Source organism: Chlamydotis macqueenii, chromosome 3, assembly GCF_036417535.1.
Source record: "Chlamydotis macqueenii isolate bChlMac1 chromosome 3, bChlMac1.mat, whole genome shotgun sequence".
Classification (NCBI taxonomy): Eukaryota; Metazoa; Chordata; class Aves; order Otidiformes; family Otididae; genus Chlamydotis; species Chlamydotis macqueenii.
Window position 1 is genome coordinate 31,377,798 of NC_141558.1, and position 26,338 is coordinate 31,404,135.

Below are 26,338 nucleotides of genomic sequence, written 5' to 3' on the forward strand. Positions count from 1 at the left end.
ATTAATTAATATTTATTGAGGAGGTACTATCAATTCCAGCCTCAAGATTAGAAGCCATGGAGGTCAGGTAATGTTATTCAGAGCATTCAAGATAAGATTTCAGGTGCTCTGGGTTGTTCTGTAGAGGAACCAATGTTCTCAAAAGCTTTTAGGTTTCTAATAAAGTTGTGTAACTTAGATGGCTATTGGGGTGATGTGAATATTCCTTCCTGTTTTCCATCTTAAGAGCATTATGAAAATATTTTACAAAATATTAGTGTTCAGTTGTGAAGGTGTGAAGCAAAGTGGTTTGCAGAGTATGAGCAATTTCAAGATACATCTTTATTTCAAACTATCTTCCCTAACTTCTATCTAAGTCTTAATTTGGGTTCTTATAGTCCCCAATACCATAAAATGTTTTAATGACATCATTAGTAATACCTAGCCATGAATCCAACATCATCTTAAAAAATAATGGAAAAATGATTATGGTGTAGTTATTCTTCAAATTAATCATTCTTTTCAATGTTTTATAGGTTTCTTGAGGGTTCATTGTTTTCTGTCCTTTTAAATCATGTCTAGCTGTTAAGTTTGCAGTAATTATTATGCAGTAATACATTTGTACTCCAATGCCAGAGGCCTAGGAGCTCAGACTTTGTAAAGAGGCATTTTTATTATATTATACTTTCTGATAAATCAAGGGACAAATGCAGTTGGACCCTGAGTCAAAGTCCAGTTAAACATTTCAGTAATTTTTCAAGTATGCAGCCATATAGTGCAGGAGTGCAGGTGGCTAGAGGTTCGGTTGACAACTGAAGTATCACTTTAACAGCTGCTTCATTTCACTATCTCTCGGCTCATAAACTTTATTTTTAACGAGCCTGCCTGTAAGACCACTAAAAAATGACCTTCACAGAGAACTACAAGGATCTACAGTGGTGACCAAAATAGCTTTCTTGGACAGTGCATAATATCACCCTGACCATAGCATAGAAAATAAGCAGCATGGTGAGAAAGACATTATACTAACTGCTGGTGAGAATATTCTGTATTTTCACACTGAAGGATTCTTGTGGTAGCTGTGCAAGTGATCCAGGAGTCTGTACCTTCAACTTATACTAATTTAGACATCTTCATTAGCTTTAATAGTGTTGCACCAGTTTACATCAACTGAGTGAATGGCCTATGATTTTAAAGTTGTGTTTAGGAGCTGTAGGATGTCTTACGATAAGAGAATACATTATGTAGTAAACTGATAATAAGGAGGTTGCTAATTCTTACCCTGCCCTGCACATTGCTTGCCTGACTGTAGTAAAATCTTTCTACTAATTAACTCTTAATTTTCACCCACTTTCCTTACCTAAACACATTCTGGTTTGTTATGCTTCTGCTAAAGGTATGCTGCTAGTCTAATTCAAGGCAGCGTGGGCCTGGAGAGGTAGCTAAGGATCAGGGAGAGGAACTTCTGGATTAGAACTTGGGAGGGTGAAGAAGAGGTGCTCACCAAGCTGTGTATGAGTGGTGTGGCCCAAGGGAGGAAGGGTACTTGCGCTGGGAAGATGAGCTTTCTGGGTATGTTATTTTTTCAAAAACAGTTCCAAACTGAGCTGTGATTTTAAGAGCCAGTAATTCTGAGGTACTTTAAACCATGTGCACCACAACTCTGGCTACTTCTGAAGAGGGTGCAATAATTTAGTCCTGTGGCATTGTTGGCACTTGCTAAGCCTTTTTTTTCATTGTGTCCAAAAGTAATCAAAATGTCTTGCTGAAAGCACTGAAGAGTACACTACAACTCCCACTTCTGCTGCTAGAAACCTCTGAATTTTTTTTCACTGAAAACGATCTTTACTTCTTCAAAAGCTTAAAAAAGGAAGTCAAAACTAGGATTATTTTAATTTATTTACATTCCAAAAGCAGCTGAGACCAAGACTTCTGTGTGCTGTGCATGGTCCAAAACCAACAACAAATTTGCTTCTGCCATCTTTTAAATGTGAGTTTAAAGTCTAGCAGGAGCATGGAAAAACAAATGGGAGGTGAACATACAGATGGAGCAAAAGAAAGCAAGATAATGCAATAAAGTAACATGCTAAATAGTTTGACAGGTTTCCTACCAGTGTTTTCTACAAGCATAAGAGCACAGTAGAGTTTTTATGAGGACTGATCACTTTGCTGTTGTTATTGGAATTAAAAGAACCTCTTTGTTCTCTCTTAAGCTCTGCCTTCAAGTTGTGTGATGCCTTTCCCACATTACATCCTGAGACACATGATAGATTTGGGAATTCATCTTTATGGACTCTCTTTTATGTTATCTGTCTTTTGGGCTTGACTAAAGACACACTGAACATTGTTAATCCTCAAAATCTGGAAATATGCTCTGGAATCAATGAATAGCTGGATGAGTTCCAGCAAAAGTTCTACTATTCTGTGTTACTGTGCAAGCTGATGCTCTTTTCATTTGCTACCCAGACACAGCATGTGAGCAGATTGAGGCAAATGGCAACACTTTGCAGGAAAAATCACAAATTAAGTTCTTGTTTGCTTTCACTTGTTCCCAAGAAAGTAGTTCATAATGTTTTGTATACAATGTGAGATCCCTGAATTTACTCAAATGAATTTTCTTCCATTCTCACACCTTTTTCTTCACTATATTTTCCTACAAGATTACTTTCAAGGCCTCCTTCTAAAATTAATAGAAACTGCATAAAATAATTTCTGCAAACAGGCTTCTTGCCTAATTACTTATTACAGTATTCTGAAGACTGAGAGAGGTATTTCTGCTAAAATAAAATAAAAAAAAATAATTACAGTTCTCACTGAAATTGTTGAAAATATTTGATTGTACAGTTATGCTTGTTAAAAGGTTCTGGTACAGAGTAGATTCATTCCCTGTCCATGCTGCAACAGGCAGGTGTTGTCCCAAGTCTGAAGTATTTCTAGGATTTGGACAAGCCTTTTGTTGTCCGTAGCAATCCCCAGCTGTTACAAAGATGACTTAAGGCCATAGACATAACGTGAAGCAGCCATTTTACCCAGCCCCAGCTGTGCTACATATATCTGGTTTATCTCAAGACTGGTTCAGAGTGTAACCGAAGTGTGATCCAATAGCAAGAAAAGGAAGTATTTAGATCATGTACATCAGAGAATGATTGCATTTTTTAGATTGCTTTCATTAAAGTTATTTTGAACTTTTTAATCACTGTACTATTTTTACTACATATCCTATCCTTTTTTTTGTTGTTTTGTTTTGTTTTTTTTTTAAATGAAACTGCACATAAAGTTGCTGGGGAGATCTGGAAGTGACAAAAGGTATCTTTATACTCTTCGTTCCACTTCTCTACCAAATTCTATTCAATTAGTTATCCTTCTCTCTATATGTCAGTCATAAGGTCAAATTAAAAAGTAATTGAAGATACATATTCAGAGATGGTGTCAGCATTTTGGTTGCCAGTTGCACAGAATTCTCTCTTCAGCCCTCCTGCCTAGAGTGAGGTCTGTCTCAGGTCATTTAACCTTTATTTAATTTATCTTCAATTTGGAAGAAGTTGTGTTTGTATACATAAATTCATAAGCATAGTTAAAAAATAGCTTGTTTAAACCGTGCACTCTTCTTCAGCCTTGGCGAGCCTTATGACATCTTTGTGATACAATATGCATCTTCCTGGGATGTTGAGTCAGCTTTAAGAATTAATCTGATCCACAAATTCAGCTTCTTATCAGGAGGTTTCTTCTACCAGCATATGCACTTTGGATTACCTTTATCACTGGCCCTGTACAGATCTGCTGGGAGATCTACCACTGAATCATGCTCTCTTGGCTGATACACGGGAGTAATTCATAATTTAATTTGCATCTCTTGAAAAAACAAGCAGAATTGTTCCAAACTAGCGCCTTTGTGTTGTTAGTACTACAGAAGAGAGCACCATGATCAGCTTCCACCTAAACCATCGCTCTTGTATTGACTAGCCAAGCTGGGCTGGCAGAGATGAAGGGTATATACTTCCATATAGTAAACTGGATTATAACAAGGTCTGCCTTAGCATATACAAATTTCAGAACTCTTTGTTGTTTAATGAGTGGCAACAGTGGTTGTACAGCTGTTCCTCTGAGGAAGACCAGTTCCTTGCTACATCATGGAAGTAGATTAAAGCCACAGTCCAGCCTGTGGGGTTTCTTTGAGAACCTGTATGTTAGAGAAATTATTGATATTCAAAGAGAATTAAATGGGTGAAGCATGATGACTTCAGAATCTTTCAGTATAAAATCCATGATTCTCTGATAAACACAATAATTCTGTCATCATAGTCTACTATTTTGTCTTATCTTTAAAAAGATGAACTTTGTTACAATGGCTTTAATATTTACTATTAAAATAACTTTATTTATTATTTTGTTTATGTTTAGAATTTATCACACCTTTTTATCAGTAAAGTAGGTTCTGATATTCTTTTTGTTCTTCTGGTACAGATTAAAGAGCATCTCGCCAAGGGACAGAGGATGTTAGCTGGTGATGGCATGTCCCAAGTAACCAAGACACTATTGGATTTAACTCAGAGGAAAAACTTTTATGCAGGGGACCTGCTGATTTCTGTGGAAATTCTCAGAAATGTTACGGACACATTTAAAAGAGCAAGTTATATCCCTGCATCTGATGGGGTACAGGTAAGAGAAACATTGTAAGGTTCGAATTTCAACTGATGGAGTTTATATCAGTATACTGCATGTCACCTATTTTACCCACTAAGGAAACTAAATCTTCTGAATGATAGACATAAACATTGTTCACATAAAACTAAGATCCAAGTGTAAAATAGGAAAAGGCTTAGCTACATTTGATGAGACAAATATCCAAAACAACACAGGAAGTGAAAAATGTAAAATCCTTTCTTTGTAAAATTTTTTGGTATCTTTCTCTTTCAAGGTTTGGTTTGATTGATAGGGATCTGTTTTGGTTTTTTTTTTGCACTAAGAAATTCACTAGTGTTGTTTGTTCCAGTTCATTTCAGTTCAAAATCTGCCCACAGTGTTTAGTTATGTAATTCTGTCATTGCTTCTTCAGTTCAAATAAATAAAGCCCATTAAAAGCGCACAGGAGTTATGGATAGTACATTTGATATGCATTTTCTATTTCACATGTTAGATTAACTGTTCTTGTGCAATAAGTCAATTAAAATACTATCAGAGATAAAAAACATTATAATTATTTCTACATAATGGGCTGCACTGCTCATTGTGTAATATTCATTAAAATAAATATTTCACAGGACTTTCAGATCAGGATATTGGTTTCATCTATATCTGAGAATTTTAGACAATTTTCAAAGACTGTAGATGTACTGCAAAAGAATACTAAGAAGGTAGATGTATATATTATTTATGAAAAAGATAGTTTCATGATCATTCATAAATTAATAATGAAGTTATTAATGCAGGACATGTGTACATATTTGTTGATGTAAAGGTAAGCATAGATTATAAACACACTTTGGAATATATGCATGCAGATAAATGGAGGTATCTTGGAAAAGACATTTTTTCCAGAGTTAAGTTTTCAGGAGCTTGCTATTACATTTTCAGTTTTCTTGTTTTTCGATGCACAAAGAAAAGCTAACTTCTATATAAAACATCTCTTGTGTTAGCCTGTAGCCAGCTGAAATTAATGTTTTTTGAACTGTGCTTTTCAAAAAGTATTTTGAGTGAACAGTCCTTTTTCTCTTTTTTTTAATTGAATAAGAGTCAATATATTTTCCTACATTCAGTAACTTTTACTATTAAACAGTGTTATTTACTGAAAATTTTTCATGCATTCAACAATCTGACAGCCCAATATGAGTTCTTCATGGTTCACAGGCACTACAGAAATCTGTGATAGAACCAGCCTTGAGAAACTGCTTGGCACAAGTGATTTTGTTCACAGACTTAGCAGATCAGGTCATTTGCAGTTTACATACATTAGAGAACATTTGATTCTTTTCCCACTAATGACAGTGCCAAAAGTTCTGTTCACTTAAGCAACGTAGAGCTGTTTCCAAAATTCATAATAGTATTCTGGCACAACTTGGCAAAAAAAAAATCATTAGTACTATTTTAATAATTTTGGATTAATCATTTTGAAGTGAAGAAATGAGAAAAGGGAAAAAATGGTAAACCATATTGTGAAGGAAATAAGGAAGGACTTCTCAAACCAAAGAAATAACTGTATTTCAGGATTTAGATGCCTAAATACCAAGAGCTGTTAAATCCTGCTGAAAAAAAAAAGGCATTGAAACAAAAAAAAAAATAAAAAGGTTTAACAAATTACAAGCTAAAGTAAAATCCAAGAACCAATGCATAGTATTCAGGAAAGTATGTGAAATCAGAATGAAGCATATGTTTTGCACAGGGGATACATTAAGCAATGTTCCTGTTACTGACTTCTGATGATATAAAATGAAATCCTGGCTCAGTAACATCAGTTTAAATTTTACTGTCAATTTCTGAGAAATCAAGATTTTCCCATATGTAAACATATGGGAAAATCCTCTAGAGGACTGTATTTAATTTTTATTTTCACTATCATATATTTTCATACTTTCTAGTCCATCATCAAAATAAGTAACAAAAAGGTCAAAATGCACAACATGCACAAAATTACCTTCTTTCTGAGGAAGTTCTGTGTCATGTTCTAATTCCGTTTTATTTTTTGCACTAGATAAAAAGTAGAATTTCTCTAGGTGTTGGGTTTTAGTTTCAAATAAATTCTCAGAAAAGTATGAGTGAGATTTAAAATCCCTGAAAGTAATAATTTATAATCTTGCAGGATGACTGAAAAGTAGATTAAGAATTATGGGTAACGGTATTTTTAAAGGTCTATACAAAAATTACACTTCCACCTCCATTAAGACTGACAAAGGAAAAGTGTATTTATCTGAGTATATTTGTTTCTTATACATTGCGTCCATGTCTCTGGCTTATATCCAGTATTAGAGTTCATGAATAGTGCAAAAGATGTGATTCAGAGTCTCCATAACAACAAGAATGAGCAGAAATTTGAAAATTTCAGGCTAATTACTCAAAATGAAGATACTGCTACCTGATGTGCTGCACACTAAATGTCACTTGTTTAGGCAGACAGATACAAAGAGCAAAACAAAGCTTCTAAAGTATGCATGTCTAGTACCAAGTTATTTATTATATGGCTGTTTTTCCTTTTGCATATTTTAACCTTTTTTTGCAACAATATTTATGTATACATTGCATATACAGTGTCAGGAAGAAAAATCATCATGTATGAGGCAGTTAATATGGAAGGTATCCTTCATCAGTGACTGAAAACAGCAGTACAGTAGCAGAAATAGCAGAAGACAAGAGTCATGCAACTATTCTACAAGCAAGGTCTTTCTCTTTAATATGGACAGTACTTTAAAATACGCTGTGTAGGTACACTGAGGCTATGAAATGGCCACTGTTCTATTACTTGTGTAAGAAGGATGCTACCCAGAAGATTTTAAATAAGTATATGCATATATGGTTATACCAAAAACATTACAGGACAATGTTAATAAGCATAATGGAAGCAACATTTTGGGACACTTTCCAGAACTGATCTAAGAGTGCTTCTACTACCTTCTAAGCACAGGATGACAGGAAAGAACTACCTTTCAGGACGGATGGCAAAGTGAATTGTACAATCCCTGATCCAGCGACCAACAGGAAAGAAAGTTTCTCCTCAAAGAAGTTAGAGCAGAATAATCTCATTTATATTAGCCAAAGGGACCATTGCTGTCAGTCAGGGATTAACAGGATTGCCCAATGCTTTTTTCCTCCCACTTTCCCCCCCCCACACACACACTCCCTATGCTAAAGTCCAAAAGTGGAGGTAACTTAAGGCTATCCATTAATTCCTCCTAGGGAGGAATTCTTCTTTAGCTATATAAAAGGATTTATGACAGCTTTATGCCTACAGAGAGGGTCAAAAAATTTGGACTGGTACAGACAACTGCAGCCATTGTATTACAGAAAAAGACTGAAAGGAAGGAAATTAAATAGGAAAACATAATTGTCCATTCCTGACTATAAGTGACATTACCCTCAGAAAAGCCTGAGCAAAAATAAAGGACTTCAAAATTTGGCTCTGGCTGTCACAACATTTTCTATAGCGGCCAGTTCAGTAGTACGTAAGCCCTGCTATGAAAGGAAGGAGCTTGATTCTACAAGGTGGTACAGTGTTTACTGCAGTAATACGATCAGATCACATCCATAATGCTTCTAAAATTTAGCTTTCCTACCTATCAATCATTTTACTAAAGGGCAATATTGTTTCTTGCAGCATTAATGCAATGAACAAGAGAATAGTCAAAGTAGGTGAAAGACTTTTTAACCCCTATTCCCCTGTCACATTTTTGGAGTGCATCTCATACCTATTCATTATTGAAGCAGTAAAGCCATTGAATTATCTCTGTTTAAATCACAAAGCACTGGTATTATTAACTGAAAAATCTTCATACATCTCAGCTTCCACCACTACCATAAATATGACATCAACGAGGGACAGAAATAGAGGAAAAAGAGATCTCAAGAAGCAAGATATTGTTGTCACTAGGTTCATATACATCATTTATGGCTTATTAGCAAGTACAAAGTATATATTAAATCAGTTATTGCTCATCTTTTGTTTGCACTTGAATCTAGGATTATTTATAAGCTTTTTCACATATATTTCTATTAATTATTGGTAATTTTAATGCTTTCATGTACCTAAATAAACATAACATTTAATGAACACATAACATTATTGGAAAAAAACACGTAATTTATCATTTGCAAGAAACATTTATACCTCCTAGCATTTTTTCAGGCAACCTAGGCTACTCTCAGATAGATCTCATTACATAGACATGGATACTTTTGCAATTAAGGCTTAAACTATTTCTGCAGGGGAATTGCTGGCTGCAATGTAGTGCAAAACTAGCTTTGAACCAGCTCCTTAGTATGATAAATTATCCTACACTGAGCTCCATGCTGCTGCAGCTAGACTGCTGCTGGCACCCCAGCAAGTTAAAGTTAGCTAACGTTTCTGTCCATTGCATCTCCATGGTATTATACTGCAAAAGTGCAGAACTGTCATGCTTTAAAAAGTGTTTTCCTCAGGCAAAATCCCCCTAAGGGCAACTCTACCTAGTAGAACTCTGCCAAAATCATAATGTCCTAGAGTAGATGTGGTTATAGTGCCATGAAACTGCTTTGACCAGTATAGTTTATTTTACTTGGGGGACCAATAAAACTGTACATTTTTCCTAGCTGAAGTTGCATTTACACAATTATGATTTGCCAACCTGGTTAAACTGGCAAATCCTTTGCAGTGAATACTGAACCTAACTCTTTTCAGTATGCTTTATTTTGCTACTGAATACTTGAAAAATACGAAATGTATTCTTGACGTAATAGCAATACATAGATACATTTTCCTCTTCTTATCTTCAGCTTGACTGGAAATTTCCTTTTTGGATCACTACAAATTGGATGAACCATGAGAACATTTTTCTTTTATATCTTGCCTTTAATCCCCATCATCCCATCCCAATGAATATTTGTCATTTTCACAGGACCTTGCTGAGCCATTTCCCTTCTTTTCATGAAGTTCTGTGTTGCTGAAGCTTATGGATATTTTGCTACTGGCTTCATTGAGAGAAAAATTGTGCCCTCGTTAATGTACAGAATTATTTTGCCCAAGTTCACCAAAGTATCAGTCACCCCTATAATAAATTTGCCAAGTTAAAACAATTTCTACCTATGTAAATTTTATGGTTAGCATAATTAACTTTGTAATGATGAGACAAAGATGGGTCCTCTCACTTATCAAGTAGTTAGTGTTAGAACTAGATTAAACTGGTGAAAATATTTTCATATAAAATAGTTTTCAGAAGTTTTCTTCAGTCTATGTCCTACAATGTTTTACTTATATTGTGAGAAACCTACGTCTGTGATATCTTATATTTTGAAGATAATGTCTTTTCAAGCAAAACCACAGTATCTATAGTACATTAAGGCTGGAAGTTATTTCTGCTCTCATTTCAGTCACTGTGCTGTCAAGTGCTTTGTACTTTCATTAATAGTGAGTTAAAGTTACTTCTTACATAAACCTTATTATTATTTATCCCTATGTATCCCTTATTATTATTTAATATAGCCCTATTTATCCTCCCAAAACTGCTAAAAAGTAAGTGCAAGTGAGGGAATGACCATTAATCCAAGTTCCAGTAGGATCCAATAATTAGTATTCCACTTAAAGATTTTTTAGATGTTGCAAAGATCTTGGTTGCACTCTTCAGCTGAGGTCAGTGGAAGCTACATGTATCTTTTATGAAGGAACAGATAAATTGTAATTGGCAGGCTGTAGACAAAACTGACATTCTGCACAAAAAAAAAGTGATACAGAGCTGAGGAGAACAGTCTCTGCACAAATTCTTAGCTTTTAAAGATGAAGATATTTGGAATACAAATTGGTAGAGAGAGCAGACAAAATTAGAAAGGAAAGTTCTCCACAAACACTTGGAAGAAAGTGATTTTTAAGATGCCTGGTTCATAAGCTAAATGCCCTGGCTTTTATTGCTTTTTTGTTACAGTTAAATGAATAGGAGAATCAGAAATTAACAGTTTAAGGTCAAAGAAACAAATTAATTATTCCTTTTCTGTTGAAACTACTCAAAGGACAGAGAGGCAAATGTAACTTTTAAAAATAAAGATGCACCTGGTTTAACACAGCATGTACCAATGGGATACCATCATATGCCCTATTTATGGTCATTAAGGATTATTTTCATGTTTTAAATAGAAACTAGTGACCTTGAGCCTGGTGTTTTCTTAGTGTACTTTGTTTATTTGCGAAATACATAGTTGTCTAGTTTCTGGAATGAAAGCAATTTGAAAATAGAACACTGTCATTTAGAAGTTTAGTGAGTTTAAAATAGTTCTTACGTTATACAAAGCAGTAGTAGGGAACTTGATTATAAGTCCAGAAATGAGCAATTAGCCATAATGTATATGTGCCCTTTATCAGTCTAATATATTATTTTGTTATCTCATCTCTTCCACTGACAGAAAATATGCTGCAGAACTGAATCTGTAATAAAGAAAGGAAAACTTTCTTAATGTCAACTTAAGGATATGACTGTTTATGTCATTGAAAGTCATTTTACTTTGTCTTTTATTTAATTGATTTTTCAGAACTTCTTTCAAATCATTAGTAACCTCTTAGATGAAGAAAACAAAGAGAAGTGGGAAGATGCACAACAGGTAAGATTTGCATTTTGTAACTCATCAATTTAAAAAGTTGGAAGCTAGGTATATTATGACATCCACTGTATTAGAAGCCATATATTTAGTAAGTCACGACAAAGTGGAATGTATGGTTTCAAAAAGCACATTAAACATAGACCCTGCTGTAGGTGAAAGGAAATTCTAAGTGAGGTAATATTTTGGAAATAATTGATCCTTTTCAAAAAGGAGTAACTCCAGGACCCAGTGGCTAATTCCTTAGATTTAAATCATATTAAGGGTGTAAGGTGCTTCTCTTCATGAACAGATTTTCATTGCTTTCCATGGGTTTATTCATTATGTCTTTCCTTTTGATGTTGTAATGAACTACATACAAAAGCTGAAAATGCTACTAAAGGTTAGCTGCAATGATGCTTTTGTTAAACAGAACACATCAGAACTCATCTAAAAAACTCATATGTCACTACCAAACAACTTACAGAAATTTAAACAGTAGACCTTTTTAAAAAGGTTGTATTTAGGAGAACGGTTGTGATCCTTAGAACTGACAAATTTCAGGACTAAGTTAGATATTATGATAGCACTTTGTAAAATATTTAAGTCCAACAAAAATCATTAATTTATAATAAAAGAGTTTAAAACTCAAATGAAAACCATTTTGTGCTTTGATATAAGTATTTCATACATGCTTATACCAAAAACATTACAGAACAATGTTAATATTTATGTTCATGAACAAGACCATAGTACAAGAGGGACCTTGACAGTCTGGAGAGGTGGGCCCGTGCCAGCCTCATGAAGTTCAACCAGGCCAAGTGCAAGGTCCTGCACCTGGGTCATGGCAATCCCAGGCACAAATACAGGCTGGGCGGGGAATAAATTGAGAGCAGCCCTGAGGAGAAGGACTTGGGAGTGCTGGTGGACAAGAAGCTCAACATGAGCCGGCAATGTGCTCTTGCGGCCCAGAAGGCCAACCGCATCCTGGGCTCCATCAAGAGGAGCGTGGCCAGCAGGTCGAGGGAGGTGATTCTCCCCCTCTACTCTGCCCTGGTGAGACCCCACCTGGAGTACTGTGTCCAGTTCTGGAGCCCCCAACATAAGAAGGACATGGACCAGTTGGAGAAGGTCCAGAGGAGGGCCACAAAGATGATAAGAGGGCTGGAGCACCTCTCTTATGAGGACAGGCTGAGAGAGTTGGGGCTGTTCAGCCTGGAGAAGAGGAGGCTCTGGGGAGACCTGATAGCGGTCTTCCAGTACCTCAAGGGGGCCTACAAGAAAGATGGGGAGAAGCTGTTTAGTAGGGCCTGTTGCAATAGGACGAGGGGTAACGGTTTTAAAATAGTGGGGAGTGGATTTAGATTGGAAATTAGGAAAAAATTTTTCACAATGCGAGTTATAGAACACTGGAACAGGTTGCCCAGAGAGGTGGTGGAAGCCCCATCCCTGGAAACGTTCAAGGCCAGGCTGGATGAGGCTCTGAGCAACCTGTTCTACTTGGGGATGTCCCTGCTCCTTGCAGGGGGTTTGGACTAGATGACCTTTGAAGGTCCCTTCCAACCCTAACCATTCTATGATTCTATGATTCTAACTATTAAATTTATTCAGATGCAAATAACAGTGGAAATGGGCATGAAATATCATTATGTACAGAGAAAAAAAATTATGGAGGTGATCAAAGGCAAGGAAACATTTCTGTATGATATTTCAGTACGAAAATAGTCAACTGCACTTATGTACAATAGAAGCTTTTAAAATCAGGACTGGATTGGAGAATGTCATGTGGGAATGATTAAACTATTCACTTGTGCATGTAAAATAACTGAAGGACATCAAATAGTGGCAGATTCAGGATGAATACTAGGTAACGCTTTTTCTACAGAAAGTCAGGTTGCAGAACTTTCTGCTGATGAAAGTACAGAAGCTAAAAAGTAAATAGACAAATTAATGAAAGGAAAGTCAGTGTAAGACTGTTCATGGAAAGATTTAGTTTCTTTAAGGAAGTCCTTTGGCAAAAAAAAAAAAAGTGCAAAAGGCTGGGCAATAATTCCAAAGAAATATCACTATATCTATGTCCTTTTGTACTCTTCCTTAGACATCTGCTATTTGCCACTCTAAAAGGAAAAAAAAAAGAACTTACATAGATCTTTGGTCTTCTCTTGTATGGTCATTGCCACTGTGTTATATAGATACTTGTGGAGGCAGAGAGTGCAGCACAGGTGTTTGATATTGACGAATTTGAGCTATGTCCTTGAACACCACTTGCTCAATAACAAAAAACAGCAACTAGAACAAGATAAGGAAATACCAAAGGCAAAAATAGTAAAGACAACCAAAAAACTATTACCAATCCAAATGAAGCATAAGGCGCGTGAACAGTATATTGCTACCAATCAAATTAGATGATTAAGTGTATGCATTTTGTGTGAAACTTAGATAGAATATAAAAGACTAATGCTGACTAACAATAAAGGTCTCTGGAACACCATCCACGGAGTCGGTGTTTTTACTGCCACAGATACTTGAAATTTCATAGAACCATAGAATCGTTAGGGTTGGAAGGAACCTTTAAAGGTCATCTAGTCCAACCCCTCTGCAAGGAGCAGGGACATCTCCAACTAGATCAGGTTGCTCAGAGCCTCATCGCACCTGGCCTTGAATGTTTAATGTGATGCTTCATAAATGACTAGGTGTTTAAAGATCTTTGAAACTATTTAACTTCATTTTTCTAAGTTCATCTTTATAATATAACTAAGAAAGGGAAGATCAGGGCTTTTCCCTACCAATTAAACCCTGCAGTAGACCTATGATGCTGCAGCTGACCCACTGTAATTTATCCACAAATTGTATTTTTCTTTTGCTGGTTTTGTGTTTCTCCGTGTAAGAATCAGCTACAAAAATAGACAAAGTATGTCATTTTCCTTAGTGGTGATGGACTGAAGCAGCAAAATCACATGCATGTGGGCAGTTTCCATAAACAGCACCAAGATTAGGGAACCAATGTTAAGCAACTATTTTATCTCCACTAATGAACAGCCAGAATACCACTCCTCATGTTGTCTTCTACCTCAACCCTGCCTGCTTACCCACGCCATGTCCACCATGTGTCCCATGAAGATCAGGGAATGACAGTACCTAAGAGGAAATTATGAGAATGTGAAGGTAAAAGAGGGAATAACAAATCTCCAGTTCCCTCCCCTTATTGCTGCTTATAGAAGTGGTGTTGAAAAAGAGAGAGGAGACAAGTTATTTCTACTTTCCCGTAGCTCCTTCGCTCTGCTTGCTAATTCATTATTTCTCAGACCTGAGTACAGCACTTGTAGGCAGGCAGGAACCCATGAAAGCACCAAGATGAACTGAATGCAGGAGTAGTGGGGCCATAGCTGCCTGGTGACAAAGCTAGGAAATTCACTAAATCTTAGACTCCTGAGCTATGGCACCCGAAGAAACCATACCACTGGTCTTGTTACTGTTCTTGGGCATTTACATAGGCAGTCTCAAAGAAACTATTGAAGCAAGTAGCTCTTTATACCAGCTAGGAAGGGTGAGCTAGACTCTTAAGTACTCCTAAGATTCTTTTTTTCTTTCATTATTGGAAAAAAAAAAAAGCTTTTCTAGATAAAATATTATTTTCTATCATATTTTGGATAAAACACTGAAAAGTTATGGTTAAATAAAATTAGATTTTAAAACAGAAACAATATTATTTGAAATCACTATATCTTGCGTGAAGCCTTTTTTAGTTTTGATGTCAAAGTCAAGGTAGGAATTGAACTAGAAAAGAATGTGCGCAAGTCATTATGTGCTGTGAATACAATCCAGTGCAAACATCATTAATTCATTAAAAAAGAGTAAAACTGATTCTGTTTCCAGTTCAGCCACTCAGCTGACTTTTTTTTTTAATGAAACAATGCAGAGCAATGGGCAGTCTAACCAAGTTTTTTTGCCAGCTTGCATGATTTTCTTGAACTCCACAGCTACTGTTAGCATAGATATCTTAGCCTCTTTTCTGGATTCTTTGCTAGAAGAAAATCTTACTCACTGTCAGCAAATTGTTAACTTTCTATCAAGGATACAGCAGCACATCCTTTTTTCTAGATTAAATGCCAGCAGTTGATACCATTAATTACAGGTTATACAGCATTCGTTAAGCAGCGCTCACTTTAATACTTGCCTTTTGTTAAGAGCTGATGTAAATCAGCTTCAAATCCACAATGCATAAGTTTATACTGGTGTTTCAAAATGAAGGACCTATTCTGCATATTCTTCATCACCATCTGCTGGCATCCTATTGATTAACCAGTACTTCAGATATATAAAAATGAAAAGTACCTCTATAACCCTAACTATTCAATAGTTTCTGCTGAAGTTATTACTGTAAAATTTTATGTACAAGAACTAGGGTGAAAAATCTGTTCACTGAAATTTATCCTTATTTCATAACCTGTGAGTGTGTGTGCTATGAATGAGACGCATGCAAAAACCGCACTACCTCAATAACTTATCATTAGGAAAATGGAAGTTAAGGCTCTTTCACCTGAAGCAGCATTTGCAACCTGTTAGGATCAAAAATGTCACAAATAATCCTTCATAAAAATGGTATTACTGCCCTACATTTTATAAAATATCCATGTAGAAAGCAAAGCACATTGTGAAATTCTTTGTCCGGAATGGAGCACCTGTGGATCTAGGCAGATAAAGCAAGATGAAGATGGAGTGCAGTATGCTGGAATTTATAGTCTTTATAGGCATTTTTTAGAGTCAGTAGTCCTGGTAGTGGAAAGAATGGGTTGAATGTTGCTCATAAAGTGAAATTTGGACACCTAACTGATATGAAAAAAAAAAAAAGCATCATGAACAGGTCATCCATTCTTTTTCTGCTGCAAAATACTGTATCACTGAAAATTGTCCTGTTCATAGCAGGGCATAACAACCAAAAATGATTTTTAATGTATATGATATGAACATAATTTTTAACCTTATCAATAACTGTTTTGACCTTTAATGCAGTTTTGATGATGCATCATTGTTGCTGAATATAACAATTTTTGATGGTTTTGTGATCATAGTAGCCTACAGCTTTGTAAATAAATTATATTTCTTGGAAACGTGCTTGTCCTTACCATTTTGAAAGTTATATTGAGAGGCTACATTAGCAATGCAAAGGCTACTGCAATTTATTTTAGTTTACTGTGTCCATTTCTGGGCTCTCCAGTACAAGATAGGGACGTAATGGAATGTGCCCAGTGAGGAGCCAAGAAGATGTTTAGGGGTCTGGAGCATCTGATGTGCAAGGAGAGACTGAAAGAGCTGACACTATTTTGCTTGGAAAAGAGAAGGCTCAATGGGCATCCTGTCAGTGTTAAAAATTCCTGAGGGGGAGTAAAGAAAGGAGACTGAGTCAAACTCTTCTCAGTGGTGTCCAGTGACAGGACAAGAAGGGTCAAAAATTAAAACAAAGCAAATTCTATTTCAATATAAGAAAAACCTTTTCATTGTGAGAATAACTGAATGCTAGAACATGTTGCATAGACAGGCTCTGGGGTCTCCATCCTGGAAGCTGTTCAAAATCCAACTGGATGTGGTCCTGGGCAACCTGCTAGAGCTGATCTTGCTCTGACCAGGGGTTTGAACTAGATCATCTCTAGAGGCCCCTTCAAATCTCAGCTATTCGATGATTCTACTACTCAACATTAGCAATGAAAATAGTATTACCAGCAACAATTTCTATTACTTAAATATTGATTAAAACAACAAAGATTTATCATACTGGAGAGGCCATGGTAAGATTTACATTCAGCTGTTTTGAAGTTATTGAAGGTATCTCCCAGAAGAAGGAAGAATATTTTAATTAGAATTATTCTGGAATATGAAATACTTTAACAATGAATGGAAGTAACAGCCAGTATTTTTTTTTATAAGTACAGTGACTTAGAGCAAACATTCTACAGTTACAGTGCAAAGCTGATTTCATGTAGCTTTGTGAGTAGTTGTGTCTGTTCACAAGAGGATCCAGTGACAAAGTGGTTGTTTTACAGTCACAGAAAATGTTTGATATTGAAACATGGGAAGAGCAATTTGATTGTTAAGTCTCACATTTCATTTGATGGCATTTAGATTTTATTTGAATATGCTGCTGTAGAGATTTTGATATTATAGTTAACAGCATGTCTGACCTTCATTTGTTAGATCTATCCAGGCTCGGTGGAGTTAATGCAGGTGATTGAAGATTTTATACACATTGTTGGAATGGGAATGATGGACTTTCAGAATTCATACCTAATGACTGGAAATGTAGGTAAGAAATAGGAATTTCTTCTATCAAATTTATAACCTATTGAAAATAAGAAATTGCAAGTATGTACTAAAGAGTTGCTGCTTCTATCACAATCCAGATTGGGCTGATCCTCCTCCTCCAGATTATCTCTGTTGCATGATTATCTCCTCTCTGGTTTAACACACTCGATATTCCTTACATGTTGGACTTCTCCATAATCGTATCTCAAGATCTAAATGCAAAATTTCAGCCTCTAAATAAAATTCAGAAAATACTCATCAGAATACTATGAACTGTAGGTATATGTTAGAGCATTTCCAGGATCTAGAGTATTTCAAATGGTAATTTAGAAAATCATGCTAATTAAGTTAATAATGATATACTTGAACTTGAACAAATTAAAAATATATGTTTGTCTGATAGCAAAATTTGTGGTGTAAATACATTCTTTCAGATTTTCAGTTAGCATCTTCCTGCATCCATGTGTCAGTCAGTTCTTCAGCAAGTTGTTAGAATTAGTCAGAAAACATGATCATTTATAAATTAGTTGGCAGAATAAAGCAGGGAAATTGTTGAAATGTCCCTATTGAAAATCTAACTTGCTGTACAATAATAAATATTTATTATTGCTGTCTCATTCATACTTAGATTGATAGAGGTGTAAACAGTAGCCCCTGTAAGGCACAGCCTTATATTGGAGACATGTCAAGGAACTGACCAAAAACAACTCTGTCAGTCCTAAAATGTTTAAAGCATTTCAGTAGGAAGTATGGGGAACTTTAGCTTTAACTAGTGATTTATTATTTCTGTTGTTTACTGCTTGCACTGTAGTACCACTTAAAGCTTCTTCCAGTTGTGAGTCCTTCATTATGCTAAACCCTGCACAAATTTATAAAGAAAAGACAGTATCTTTCTTTAAATGCTTGTTTCATGGCATTTTTATGACAAAATAAAAACATGAGCTTATTTAAAGAGCACAGCTCATGCTGCTTCACATGCTGTACTGCATTCTGATCTATTTGTCCTCTGAAAAACGTGAAAAAAACACTAGAAAATATTTAAGAGTATGTATTAAAATAATCTATGTCTCTACATATGCATGGCTTCAAATGGGAAACAGCAACAACTTTCCAATTGAATCAGAAACCATGCTGTGCACTGGCTAGTCTAGATAACTGTGTAATCTTAACAGTCTTTCTTTTGATTATCTTTCTCTTCCCACATAGAAGATATTTTTAGGCACTGGGGAGTAGATCTGTCCTTAACTATATAACCATCAAAGGAATAGAAAAATCTGAGAAAAGTAAAATTAATTTATAGGTTTATTCTGACTACCTAGCTCTATGCCATGACATATTGGTGTGAGTTTATCCTCTCTTTGCTCAGTCAGTCATCAAAAAAGGACAGGGTTGCTGCTGTGCAACTCGTTGACCAGAATACTTGAGCTCAGGTGACATGGTAGGATGAGATCTGAAGATTGTTATCAGCAAGGAGTAATTTCTTATTTTCACAAAAAAAAGGAAGGAATGTATCTGGAACAATTCTGTTCTAGTGTGTTTATCCATAAGGGTTTGGCGTAGCTGTGTCTGACTGCCTATATACTTGGGACTTAGGAAACGTTTATGTTCATCTCAGCTGAGAGGAATATAATTGGTGCTGTCTTGTCTTAGCATTAATTCTGTTGTACCAACAAGAGTTTTAAAATGTATAAGGTCTTGTTTATAATTTGTAATAACATTCTTGTCATTTAAGTCAGCAGACACATTCCGTGCCAGAAGCAGACATATGCTGCAAGAAGGCCCAAATTTTATATATTAATCTTTAAACAAGACTTCCATAGCTACTCCATAGTTATTTACCATAAAACATTCCCTCAGCATCTTCAGATATTTTAAATTACTTTTGCCATATTTTAATTTTAGAATCATTTTACAGTTCAGATATATGAGAAGAAGGATTCAGTACTAAAGATGAACTTCTGCCTCTTGTCAGAAAAAAATCCAGTTCTGTAGCAAATTTGATAGTGTTTGTTGTAGTTTAGTCCCGCTTGGGACCAAGCTACATAGTTTTTCACTCATTCTCCCCATGCTCCAAGAGAATGGAGGAGAGATATTATAACAAAAAGCTCAATGTCTGAGATAAGGACAGGGAGAGATCATTGAAGTTACTGTGATGGACAAAACAGACTCGACTTGGGGAAAACTATTTATTTATTATTAATAATAAAACCAAAGCAAGATAATAAGAAAGAGAAGAAAAAACCAACTTCCCCCCACCCCTCCTTCTTCCCAGGCTTAACTTTATTTTCAGTTATCTCTACCTCCTTCCCACCTGCCTCCTCTGACCGGAAAAACACAGAGAGGGGAATAAGGAATGGGGGTTATGGTCAGTTCAGCACATATCACTTTATGCCACTCCTTCCTCCTCAGATGAAGAACTCCTCACATTCCTCCCCTGCTCCAGTGTGGGGTCCCTCCCACGGGCTCCACTCCTTCATAAACTTCTCCAACACAGGTCTTTTTTCCATAAGGTTCAGTCCCTTAGGAACAGGCTGCGCCAGCGCAGGTCCTCATGGGCCACAGCCTTCTTCAGGCAGCCACCTGTTCCAGCATGGAGTCTTCCACAGGCTGCAGGTGAATCTCTGCTCCTCCGTGGACCTCCATGGGCTGCAGCGGGATAACCTGCTTTACCATGGGCTTCACCACGGGTTGCAGGGGAATCTCTGCTGGGAGCAACATTACTCCTCCCCCTCCTTCCTCGTTGACGTTGGCATCCAGAGCTGTTCCTCTCACAAGGAATTCTTCAAAATCAGTTCAAGTAGATGCTTCTCAGGTTCTCTTCACTTCTTGAGGCCAGGCCGAGATGAGTTGGGTCCAGACAGCTGCCCGGTGGGAGGCCAGAGGGTGAGAGTCACAAGGCTCATGCCTTCCCCCCTCTGCCCTTGGTTTTGCTTCTTCATTCCTTTTCCTTTTTTTTTCTTTTTTTCCCCTCTTCTTAAATACATTTTCACAGAGGTGTTATCACTGTCGCCAATAAGCTTGGCCTTGGCCAGTGGCAGTTTTACCCTAGACCCAGACAGGTCCACTGGACAAAGGGGAAACTTCTAGCAGCTTCTCACAGAAACTGCCACTATAGTCCCCTCTGTAGCTACACAAAACCAGCACAGTATTGCACTGAGTTCTTAGTTTTCTTCTACTAATTTAAATTTACAAGTTAATTTCTAATTGAATGGCACTAGAGTGGTCCATATACAATGTACACATCTAATTGTGTTTGACAAATATGCTAATCTCCTGAGATCTTCTGCAGGTGGGATTTTATTTTCTCTTTCTTTCAAGACACAAGCAAGTAACTGTGGCTTAACCAAGTTACTACACAACAGCCATGCTGCAATGACCATCCATTGCACATTCTCAGCTCATGGCACATGGGAAGTGAGGAAAGTTACCTTAACTGTATAGTAGGCTATACCAAGCCACATTATTATACATTTGGAAGTAGCTAAGAAAGTCTGTAAGTTGCCATGCCACTGTTAAACTTTTCAGTGTGGTGGCTTTTAGCTCCAGTTTTTCATTGCTTCTGAAAACAAAATCAGAGACTGTTTCCAAATCCAGATGATCCAATATCTTTGTTTTGGAGTTTATTTAGGCAGCTCAGTCAAATCAAATGCATTTCCATTAAACCAAGACCTATCTCCTCTTCAGTCTTCTTTCAAGGATAACAAATATACTATGAAAAACTGAACAAATGTCTAAGCAACAATTTTCTTTGATCATGCATGGCTGGGACAGATAGTACTTCTTTTATTTGTGTGCTCTCAGTTCTATATTATATCCCTTTAAGAAATTATTAGGTGAAATAAAAACTTCTAATAGGAGGTGGAATACTCCTTCCTCATCCTGCTCCTGCTCCTTCTCTCCTTCCTCATTCTTCCTCCTTCTCCACGACCTCCACCTCCCTCACCTCCTCCACCTCCTTCACCTCCTTATCATCAGGACCAGCTGAGCAGGCATAGGAAAAAGATAGCGTGATAAAACAGGAGCTTTTGCTACCACTCAGAGTCCCTGAATTAGCTGAAAGCGCAGACACAGCTGTAAGGATACAATGTGCAGTATTTTTAACCATATTACCATTGCATGTTAAATACTTGCTTTCAGTTTTCTCTGTTTTACAAGGTGAGTTCCTCATTTTAGATCAAAGAGTTTTAACAGCCTTTTAAACTTTTTTTTTTTGAGTACTAAAGGCCTAAGCAGATCCACCTCAGGGCTTTGACGTCCCATTGCAGTAAACCATTAAGAGTTCTGAAGAAATGTACTAAAAGATGGCTGAACTGCTATGAAGAAATATTCATCCTTTAGTTTGAAAATACTGGATCAAAGTGCCGCAAGCATAGTATAGGTGGAATGTGGAACTGGAAATACGGAGCTGCATTAGGAGATACATGTTTCTATGGCAGATTAGGATTCTTTTATAAAGAAAAATTTTCCCTCTGTTGTCAAATAAATTTCCTTAACAGCAGCCAAAAAATGGTTAAAGGAGACTCTCTTGTCAAAAATCAAGCTTACAGTTCTTAGAACATATTAATGAGAACACCAAATAATCTTGAAGCTCAGTGTGTTGTCATGGATGTAATTTGGAACTGACAGAAAATAAACAGAATTATCAGCATGAGAAAAAACAGTTTTTGTTAGTGTTAATTTTGTGAATATTGATGTTTGAGTGATAAGTAATGTTCTAAAATATGCAGATATCACAAAGTTATTTAGACTAGTCAAAGACAGGAAAAACTTAAGATCTCCAGGGGGTATAGCAAAATGAAAAGAAGAGGATATCCACTGGCAGAATAAATTCAGTATTGACAGAGCATGTAAGAGGGAGTAGTTCAAACCATATGTAATGTAGGAATCTGAAGCAATTCTGTAAAATTCCGTGGTCACTTTTCAGCAGAGCTCAGAGAAAAGAACAGCATTATTGTGCAAAAAGAGCAGTCTAAAGAAAATATGGATTTTTTTTTTTTTTAAATTTCAGTAGCCATCACTTGCAATGTTCTTTTCAATTGAGGTTATATGATTTGGATTCATTTTACTTACTTTAAGCATCACAAAGTTTGCTAAAGTCACCCTAAGCTTCCTTGATAGTCAAGAGAGACTACTGCTCAGGAGAGCAATTCGTACCACTTCAGACATCTAAAGTTAAGGACATGGGTTGCCTTCTGGAAGTTCTTCCACTGGCTATAAAGACAGGCTAGTGACTAGCTTAGACTTGAGTGATTCATGTCATCTAAAGCAAAAAGGATTGCTCCTTTGTGGTAAATAAAACCTCTGAACACAGATAAGTTCAGAGCTGAATATTAAAAAATAAAAAAAGTTGAGAATTGGAATTGTTAGAATAGATATTTGAGAACAGATTGTTAAAAGTTACCAGATGTACACAACTGAAAAGTGAATGAAAAGATAAACTAAGCTGACATCTCTGTTTAATCTTGCTCACAGCAAAAACAAAGATTCTTAACTAAACTATACATTAGAACATTTGATTCTGAATTAGCCTGAGGCCAAGGTCTTAAGAGGAATAAAATAAAAACAAGTGGAAATCAATGTGATGAATGCAGCTAGCTATGATATTATATGAAAAAATAAAGAGGTGTAAGCTATGCTTCCATGCATAAATCAGCTTCTAACAGTCTGTTATCTCTCCACTTAAAAATGGCTACTGTGACACTGGTAGTCTGGTGAGTAATCTGATCCAGTATAGTAATTAGCATATAATTTTTCATTTAAGACTTCATACTGAGCTCCTTAGATAAAATTTATAAATATTGGCAGGAAAAAAAGTCTGATTTCTGCCTTCACAGACAGTCTAGGATGCCATAGGGGATAAATTTATTTTAAAACAATGTCTGTTGTCTTCTGTCTTTGCACACTTTCTTGTTCCCCCCTTCAATCCTCCATGCCATGTTAATATCCATGAAATTTGTACCAAAGGGTTAAATAATCCTATAGTCTTTTGGAACGTATGTTAAAATTTTCCAGTCCTAGCTAGAGATACATAGAAATGTTAGTGACCAGAGGAGCTTTCAGAAGATGTACTTACTCTAGTTATAAGACACAAGCAATGGTACACCTGCAGAGCTTTGGGAATCCCCGAAAATAAGCAAGCTGGATTTTTGTCAGTTACTGTGAGTTCATTAACCTTTTCCCAAAGTAAGATTTTTTGGGTCTTGTAAGTTGTAGGTCCTGTTCATACTCTCTAGAAACCTCTCCACATTATACAGTTCATTTACTTATCCTAATGGCATCTGCCTAGTCTGCTGATCTTTTTTTGTATCAGAGTTAGTGATATGTATCTTAAATGCAGCACTTGAGATCCTCTGACTCATATATCATAAATATCATACTAGACTAAAATATATCAAGAGACTGACTTGATTTTACCATTTGAAAGGGTCTTTTTTTTTTCAAATACATTAAAGAAGACAGAGAAAAGCCATAGCATTTATATTAACTTGTCCAGAGGTGTAAAGAAAATGTCTACAATTTGCAGTCAGAAAATAACTATTTTGATAATTACATTATCCAGTTATTCCAGAATACCCCATGTTTTTTTCACAAGGCAAAAGTTAAGAGTACCGCCTTTAAGGAACCACTGTGTGGACTGCACTTACTATTTTTAATAAGGTGAACAGCAATCATTCCTTGTAGTGTGTCATAGATCATGTGTAAATACATCTGTAATGATTAATATAGTTATTTTTGTTTTGATCAAGAACAGATTTTCACGCAGAAAACATGAAGTTAAACTTGCATGATTTTGCAATGGAATACATTTCTAATAGATATAAAAACACAAGTCCCCTTTAATTCATTGACTATTTATATTCTCTTCAGATTTTTACCTAGCTTTTGAATCTAGTAAAATACACACCAAATTAAGTAATATTTAGGTAACAATGTTTTATTATATTTTATTACAAAATTTTGCTATATAGACTTGCCAGTTTCCATTGTCTAATATCCCTTTTCTTCTCAAAACTTCCTAAAAGATTCAGTGCCTGTCATCTTCCCATTTCAGGCTAGGATCTGGTCTTTATGACTGTGTCTTTAAATATGAATCTGACCAAATGCAGGCTTGAGAACTGTCCCACAGTTGTCCAAACTGTTTACTTTCTGGAACCTGGCCAAACAATGTCAAAGCATGGTTCAGGGGATAATCCAGGTGAGAAATCAGTTCTGGTAAACATAATTAATGCTTTTCTTATTGCACTGTGGTGCATAGTTGGTCCTGCTCTTTTCTTGGATAGCAAGCATGGTGGTCAGAACAGTTACAAGTTCTGCCTTCTGCTCTGTATTCTTTTCATTCAATACTTTGGCTCTTGGTCCTAATCCTCCTTGTTTCACACTCAGATGTAGCCCACCTGCCCCAAAACCTGCACACTGTTGGTTGAGCAGATGCTATATTACATGAAAGTGGGCATCTATCACATTTTTTTCGTCACTTTTCAAAAAATCCTTCAGCTCCCAAGATTCATACACAGCATCACTCTCCTGTTTCCCTAATCTTCACTTGCTCAAACCGTATGTAACAATCTTCTGGAGACTAAAGGATACCAGAAGAGACAGTTTTCACAGAAAAAAAAAAGACAAAAGAATAGGAAAACTGCAGAGAAAGTTCAATTGGATTTTTTTAAAATACTCTTATATATTTCTACTCCATATGTATTCACATCATTTCCTTTGCAGCAGCCTCAGCAATTCCTTGATCTGATCAGTATGTTTGCTTTCAGAAGATTCAAGCTTTTCCCCCTGATTATAGGGGAAAAACTTCATGCACACTTTGAATGTCTAGCTCATCGCAGCATCTGAATTAGTGCCTGAAATAAATGATCAAGAGCCTGAATTTATTTCTCAATATCAAATAAGCTTATTAAATGATTCACGTTCCCCGAAAACTTAGCTGTGAACAGTGCATAAAAGAGTAGATTTTTCACTGCATACCCCCGAGGAAATAAGTCTCTCAATTACTTAAGATTAAAAATGGCTGATATCAACGTTATGCCTATATGAATCTTTATCAAATAATGTCGATAAAAATCTAACTGAATTCTATGGCTATATTCCAAGTAATAGTCATAATTCAGTAGTTAGTTTTGTGTACAAGATTTATTAATTATTCTTAAAGGTAAAGCTAAATAAATTAACTATTCAGTGTTTTAAATGGGTGCTATAGGAAACTGGAACAATCTAAGGTGTTTCCCTTCATTACCTTATATTAAGTAAGATACAGTGGAGTAAAAGGTTCTGAAGAAATGGAAACTATAAAACATGCAGACAACCAGGCTTCAGTTTAATTTTTAAAAAAATGCCTCCAACTGAAACAGAAAGTGGTGTCTGCAGCCCATTTGTGGAAATAACTTTTTATAAAATTTAAGTATATCTATCTTAAATTCTTGCATCATTTCTAAATGTCTACCTCTGAAAACTCTTTTCTGAATTATTCTGTTTGTAGTCCCTTTTTTACATGAGCAATTAAAACCTGGTGTTTTCTAAAGGAATTCTCTGGTTTACGACAGGCCACTTTTTAACAGGTGCACTTAAGTGTTGCTCTGAGAAATTAAATACCTGAATTTATTTACTCCTTTGCCACGGACAGCTATATCTTTAGGTGACTCCCAACAATTTCCACGTTGAATGAGGCTTAAGGGGATAGAAATTAGGAGGTTGTGGTGGTAGCTTTGAGTTAATGGAGTAAATGCACAGCCAAGAGAGTATTATCAGTTCATACTAAGGTAGTGCCAAAAGACAACAGTTATATTCAGTGAAGTATAGCGTCAAG

At 36.1% G+C, this 26,338-nt stretch overlaps 1 protein-coding gene across 2 annotated transcripts in view; it reads left to right on the forward strand.

Moving 5' to 3' along the window:
* The window catches only part of ADGRB3 (adhesion G protein-coupled receptor B3), a 468,567-nt gene that overhangs the window by 223,895 nt on the left and 218,334 nt on the right, over positions 1–26,338 (forward strand). For both annotated transcript variants that reach the window (XM_086744848.1, XM_086744847.1), the window contains exons 10-12: positions 4,444–4,638; positions 11,182–11,250; positions 17,419–17,527. In XM_086744848.1, the coding sequence (XP_086600974.1) occupies positions 4,444–4,638; positions 11,182–11,250; positions 17,419–17,527 (373 nt within the window). The remainder of the gene's footprint in view (positions 1–4,443; positions 4,639–11,181; positions 11,251–17,418; positions 17,528–26,338) is intronic.